Source organism: Somniosus microcephalus, unplaced genomic scaffold (genome assembly GCF_052327205.1).
Source record: "Somniosus microcephalus isolate GS21.2 unplaced genomic scaffold, FLI_Smic_1.0 unresolved_chr1, whole genome shotgun sequence".
In the NCBI taxonomy this organism is placed as follows: Eukaryota; Metazoa; Chordata; class Chondrichthyes; order Squaliformes; family Somniosidae; genus Somniosus; species Somniosus microcephalus.
In genome coordinates, this window is record NW_028225179.1 from 134,704,056 (window position 1) to 134,710,999 (window position 6,944).

A 6,944-nucleotide genomic window follows, 5' to 3' on the forward strand; every position below is an offset into this window, starting at 1 on the left:
ACCTACCAACTTAGAATCATAGAATGATGCACAGAGAGGCCATTGCGCCCATAGATCTATGTCTTCATATTGAAATTTGACAGAGACATTGGGACATCACTTTGAACAAAGATTTCTCCCCCACCCACAATCTATCTTTCCCTTTAAGTCGTATCTAGCTTTAATGAAGAAAACAAATAGCTTACCATCTTTTTGCATCCTCGTACTGGCTTGATCACTGTCAAAGGGGGGGGAAAAACACATTAGAATCGGGCTAGCTTTTTTTTTTTTAAAACACACAAATAAGGGAACTTTACCCCCAGTTTCATTTCCTGCAGGAGTTACTCAATATCCAATAGCCGAGTATGGGACTGTCTGCATTGCACATAACCAATGCCAATCTGATGGACTGATCAAGCAGTGTAGCTGTTTCAGAGTCTGGTGGGGGCAATAAGCATTAATTTAGTGGCTCCCACATGTTTCTGTGCCACAAATCCAGCTGTGGATCACATTCGGGTCCTGTAACTTCGACACCAGGAGAACTGCCTGCTTTTCTTAGGAAAAGTGGCAAGAGATCCTTCTTTCAACCTTAAAAAGGGCAAAAAGAGTATCAACAGCTCAACCAAGAGACAGCACTTCCGACTATGCAGCCCCACCCACCCCCAAGTCCTGCACTGAACCGCTCAGGTCATGCAGTGGTATTTGAACACTCAACCTTCTGACTCAGGTGAGAACTGCCACTGAGCCCAAACAGATAGTTGAAGACTATGCACAATAAATACTACACAAAAACAAGTGCCTTACAGGAAAATTTGTATTTCAGCCACTGTACTTTAATGCTGTGTAATAAACGTCATGGTATTCTTAATTCATCACCTCAAATTGGCCCCACCCACACTGCCACCAATGACAAATCTGTAACCCAGTCTTACGCAACTCAAAATGCTCACTCCAGATACAACTCAATTTTGGAAGGCAAAAATCAACCATTGTAATACAGGAAACTTTCGTTTAACCGGAGGTTAAAAGTCCAGAAAGCTCTATCTACCGGCAAAATTCAGGAGCCGTTTTCTATACTTCTCGTTGCTTTTTTTTCCCCCCCAGTCAGGCTCTGCAAGGTCTGTAGCTAAGCAACAGCTTCAGCTAGAGACGCTTGCAGCTGCAGCCGACTGTTTTGAAGCTGTTGCTAAGCAACAGGGTTTGTTGATTCACACGGAGCTGAAAAGCTCTGTATGTTTTAACATTAGCGCTGGTTTATACGGCAGTTTTGATCTAACGGCACCAGCTCGGTCCCGTCAGTGCCGGATACCAGAAAGTTTCCTGTACTGGGTGTTTTACTTACCAAGTGGACATAATTTAAACAATTCACCCATTCACAATTATTATTTACTGAATTTTGAGTGGCAACACTATCAAATTTAATGTCAGTTTTGCTGAAGTTTTTAAAGCTATTTAGTATTTTAGTCCTCCTTTCATCTCCCTAGGTTTAGCACCACCAGCTAAGAGAAGCGACAAGTTTCTGAGGCTGTAGTAATCTCTGCCAAATCCCCCAAAAGCCTGTTCCCAGCTCAGCTCACCTTCCTCCTCCTCCTCCTCCTCCTCCTCCTCATCACTGGCCTGCACCGAGAGCTTATTCAGTTTTTCGATCACTGTGTCATCATCCTCATCCTTTTTGTTCTTGTTCCGTTCTTTTCTCTTATCATGCTTTTTCTTTTGTTGCTGTGCAACGGAGACAAAACAAACGGGCAGAAATCATTAGAGCAGAACGATGCTGCACAGAAGATAGAAGTCTTTGCATTTCTATAGGCAGCATATAGTGACACCACTATTCCCGGCCAGATGATTGAAGAACTCCCCTGTCAATCAGGCCTGCTGTAAGTGACTGGGATTGACTTTAGGCACATAATTTCTATTATGTAGCTATCCTCCACTCACTGCATTTTCCTGGTGAAATAACCCTGCTTTTATCGGGAGACTTTGCTGTAGCTTCGGTCATGAGCTCAGTTTGCTGTAGTTGGTAGAGACTCTTTTTAAATAGACTCTGTTGTAAAATAGACGGTTTGCATCAAGTCCCATACTACCACCCCAGTGGTGTCAATAGACACTTTGATATATACAAGCCCCTTATCACATTATTGAAATGCCTTAAAGCACTTTACATGGTGAATTACTTTTGAAGTGCTGATCTTGCATCTGTTTGTGTGAAGAGTTGAAAGATTTGGTTGGTGATGGCCAGTAACTGCATGGGTAGAATGCATGCATGAATAATCAGTGTGCACCTAGACACACAGATCCTGATCTAAACTGTACACTCCATTCTCTTTCTCTTCCCCCTCCCCCAGCCGAGTGCGATTACAAAACCACAGCAAGGGTTTTTTTCCCCCCTTACCTGCTGTTCTGTGATGATTGCCTCGTCTGCTTTCACTTGCTTATCATCAGCTGCCAGCTCCTCAAAAAACTGGAGAGAGAAAGGGAATAGTCACACAGGACATAGCATTTGAGAATGAAGCTCATCCTAGGAGCTCTTTGTTTCAGTGCAGACTGCGGTTCCATGGCTGACAGGGCCAAAAATAAAAATCAAGTGTACAAGTTATGTCCTATTAATATAATGAAACAAACGTTAGAACTTTTATTTTTAATACCATCAGTGGCCTCGGACGTCAGAACAGGTTGAATGAGAATAGCAAGCCAAACATGTGAGAGCTGAACATCAGTCGGTGAACAATAGACCGTTAATAGCTGCTCCCTCATGTGGTTGGCCCCAGTAACTCCTCTCAGCCAGCAATTTTCTTTAAATTCATTCACGGGATGTGGGAGCCGCTGGCAAGGCCGGCATTTATTGCCCATCCCTAGTCGCCCTTGAGAAGGTGGTGGTGAGCCACCATTTCAGAGGGCAGTTAAGAGTCAACCACATTGCTGTGGGTCTGGAGTCACATAGGCCAGACCGGGTAAGGATGATTTCCTTCCCTAAAAGGACATTAGTGAACCAGATGGGTTTTTATGACAATCCAGTCGTTTCATGGTCACCATGATAAGAACATAAGAAGTAGGAGCAGAAGTAGGCCATACGGCCCCTCGGGCCTGCTCCGCCATTCAACAGGATCATGGCTGATCCGAATCTAGACTCACGTCCACTTCCCTGCCCTCTCCCCGTAACCCCTAATTCCCTTATCTGCTGGGAAACTGTCTATCTCCATTTTAAATTTATTTAATGTTGCAGCTTCCGCAGCTCTCTGGGGTAGCAAATTCTAGCTTTTAATTCCAGATTTATTTAATAAACTGAATTTAAATTCCTCAGCTGCCGTGGTGGGGTTTGAACTCACGTCTTTAGTCCAGGCCTCTGGATTACTCGTCCAGTAACATAATCACTATGTTGCAGTAGCGCACCCGGTGTTACTGACTATCTCCACTGATGTTAACTCAGCTCCCTCATATTACGGACTTCGGTAACTATTCCCATCCAGTTCTTCCTCCCGCTCCTGCTTATATTCTTCAAAACATGACCATGGAACATCACGATGCGCAGAATCGCATCCAGTGCGCCCACTAATAGGCACTGAACTGTGGGAAAACACCCCATTCAACAGGTTAATGCAGATTTTCTCTTCTGGTTTGGTTGGTTGGGGGGGGGGGGGGGGGGCGGGTGGATGGGGAGGCAGACGAGGCGATCCCATAAGAATTTTATACAGGGCATATATCTGCAGATTAGCTAGGAACTGTATATTTACAGCATAACACACTGTAGCACCAAGATGGACCATCACGCGTATCACCAACTCCCTTTCATAACGAGTGGTGACTCGGATAAAGATAGTTTCACATACTAAAAGCTAACCGGCAGACTAATTCTCCCACAAGAGGTTTACTGGCGTCGTGCTAATGCAATCTTTTTTGAAGCATAAATACAGGTTAGAAGTTAAAAGGAAGAAGCACTACAATACTTTACAAAATTCTTCAAATACAAGATACACTTTACTTCGAGTAGTGGACAGTACTACTGCACGAGTGAGTTAATCTCTTACTCGGAACTGGGAGGAATGCTATAAAAAGTCCCAGTTTCAATCCCATATCTGTACGGAGTTACCAGGACGAAGCTGGTAGTAAGGATGGTACAATTGGCCTCATTAGGTAACAAGGTCAGACAGGCTGCTGATCGTTATCTAGTGGTGACCACTGATGCGTGGATGTTGAGGGTCGGCCGTGGCTGCGGGACAGGCTGGCGACACTCACTGTTGAGGTTCGCACCTGCAGAGCGGCCACTTCAGGAGGAGGGGGAAGAATACTGCGCACGCGCACACGCACAAGTGCAGACATCCTCATTGGAGGAAGACCTCACATGCAGAAGTCACACAGCTACAAATAAACTCCTTACCTATAACATTGGGGGTCATAACCAGTCTCGCACTGGGGGAAGGGTGGGAGGGAGACTTATCTCCCATAGCGCAGTGTGTGACACTGCAACAAGTGGGGTAGTCCAGTTATCTCAATATTTCCAATGACTTGCCCTGTCCACGGATAGAAATAATTCTGAGATCCCGAGTGCAGCCTGTGAAAGGTAATAGAAAACAAACCACTTCAGGCAGTAAGGTATGGATGTACATACCGATTTCTTGCCCTTCTTGTCTTTCTTTCCTTTTTTCAGGACTGTGTGAGAAACAAATTAAAATCGCAACGTGAGAAACCATTTTTTTTTTTAATTATTTTTTTTTTTTTTAAAAACAGCAACAGAATGCCAAAAACTACAAGCTGGTATCAGCACAATTCAGTTGGAAGTTTTTGGCCCCAGGTCAGTAGGCTAAGGGTTCAAGGCCCACCTTGAACTTCAGTATTATCACAGGACATGATTGAGGCTGATACGATTGTGCAATGGCGAGCAAGTGCTACAAATCCGCATCGGCAGTAGATATCTTCGAGTTCAGTCGCTCCCGTAAGTGGTCCGAGTTCAGCCTTACTGTGCGGGCAGTTGACTCTCCCTGCCCTATATCTAATTTCAAGATAGCATAACCCAGGGATGTGACAATAATACCCATTTGTAATCTAAACTGGGTATTTGGGGCTTTTCCATGTGTACTTCTGCAATCCTCTGAAGGCAGATCGAGCGAGCACTCGGTAGACAAGTCTAAGTATGAAGTAATTTCACAGCATTGGGCCATACCCAGTATTAGTTGTAGTCAAAACTTACCTAGTACACTTAGCTCCCCATAAAAGGAGGGAATGAATTTCCCATGTTATTCCACATTGGTAGACTGCCTTACTCTTAATTTTCAGAATTATTTTACTTTCTACAAAGCTATTGCCTACAAAAACTGAAATCCTACATTTAGGTCCCAACCATGGGGCAGAACCTTCTCTCTCTGCATTTGCTGTTTTTTCCCTAGTCAGTCAACACCATTGTCGGCTTTCAAACAGCTTAACCCCTGCAATCCACCAATCTAACTTGACAATGATCCTGGCCGAGTCCAAATGGAGAGCTGTTGCAACAGCAATAGTGTGAACAAACACGAGAATTGTACAATGATACAGCACAGGAGGCCATTCCGCCCATCATACCTGTGCCAGCTCTTTGGTAGATCCAGTTAGTCCCACTCCCCTTGTTCTTTCCCCATAGCCCTGCAAATTTTTCCACTTCAAGTATTTATGCAGTTCCCTCTTGAAAGTTATTATTGAATCTGCTGCCACTACCTTTTCAGGCAACGCATTCCAAATCACAACTTGCATCGTAAAAAAAGAGACCTCATGTCATCTCTGGTTCTTGTGCCAATCACCTTAAACCCGTGTCCCCTGGCTACCGACCCTTCTACCATAGGAAACAGTTTTTCCTTATTTACTCTATCAAAACCCTTCAAGATTTTAAACATCTGTCAAATTCCCCCCTTAACTTTCTCTGCTCAAAGGAGAACAACCCCAGCTTCTCCAGTCTCTCCACGTAACTGAAGTTATAGAAAGTAATGTGTGGGGGGTGAGGGAAGGGTAACAGCTGGCTGTGCAGATCAATCCCTGGGTTTCATACCCTTATTATTACAGGGGGGAGGGGGGGTGGGCAAACATCTGGCTGTGTGCATCAATCCCTGGGCTTTAAATCCTCATTATTACTTGGGGGGGGGGGGGTTAACAGCTGGCTGTGAGGATCAATCCCTGGGCTTTAAACCCTCATTATTACGGGGGGGGGGGGGGGGTTAACAGCTGGATCTGGAGTGATGTGGGATTTTTATCCTCAGTATCATTAGGGGTGGCAAGAGCTGGCTGCTTATATCCTCAGGACTGATTTTATTTTATTGTACAGACTGTAATGAGATATTTCCTTATATTTAAACCACCACCATCCCTCCCTCCTCCAAACCGTAGGTATAAATCTGACTCATTCCCAGCCTCCCCCCACTCCGCTCCTCTAGGCCTTGATCATTCGCGGCCCTCGGCAGCGCCTCACCCTCCTGGGCCGGTGCGGCCGGCTCCTCGCCTTCGGCCCACTCCTCCCCGGCTGCTGCTGTCGGCTTGGCTCTGGCCCGGGGCATTGCCGCTCCGTCTGTCTGTCTCTCGCTCTCTGGAAAGTTCCGGCAGCTTCTGGAAGGCGATCCCCGACCCCCAGCTCGCCCAGAGGACCCGGATGTGCTTCGCCCGGCTACTCACGTGGAGCAGGACCGCGCAGGCGCATCACGCTCCCACAAACCAAGCCGCAGGATATCCGACTGCGGCTACTCATGTGGAGCAGGACCGCGCAGGCGCATCACGCTCCCACAAACCAAGCCGCAGGATATCAGACTGCGGCTACTCACGTGGAGCAGGACCGCGCAGGCGCATCACGCTCCCACAAACCAAGCCGCAGGATATCAGACTGTGGCTACTCATGTGGAGCAGGACCGCGCAGGCGCATCACGCTCCCCGCAAGCCGCACGATGTCAAACTGCGGCTGCGCCCGTGGAGCAGGACGGTGTACTCTTTTTGATGGGGGTGGATAAACAAATCAA

At 46.3% G+C, this 6,944-nt stretch overlaps 1 protein-coding gene across 3 annotated transcripts in view; it reads right to left on the reverse strand.

Annotated features, from left to right (window-relative positions):
- abcf1 (ATP-binding cassette, sub-family F (GCN20), member 1) overlaps positions 1 to 6,671 on the reverse strand; it is a 61,122-nt gene extending 54,451 nt beyond the window's left edge. Inside the window, exons 1-5 of one of the 3 annotated variants that reach the window (XM_085974908.1) lie at positions 6,407 to 6,671; positions 4,583 to 4,623; positions 2,369 to 2,437; positions 1,557 to 1,698; positions 186 to 217 (exon numbers count right to left, since the gene is read on the reverse strand). In XM_085974908.1, the coding sequence (XP_085831034.1) occupies positions 186 to 217; positions 1,557 to 1,698; positions 2,369 to 2,437; positions 4,583 to 4,623; positions 6,407 to 6,491 (369 nt within the window). In that variant the 5' untranslated portion in view covers positions 6,492 to 6,671. Of the gene's footprint in view, positions 1 to 185; positions 220 to 1,556; positions 1,699 to 2,368; positions 2,438 to 4,582; positions 4,624 to 6,406 lie in introns of all 3 variants that reach the window. The other 2 variants (XM_085974907.1, XM_085974906.1) reach the window with 2 other exon arrangements.
- Positions 6,672 to 6,944: the final 273 nt, after the last annotated feature.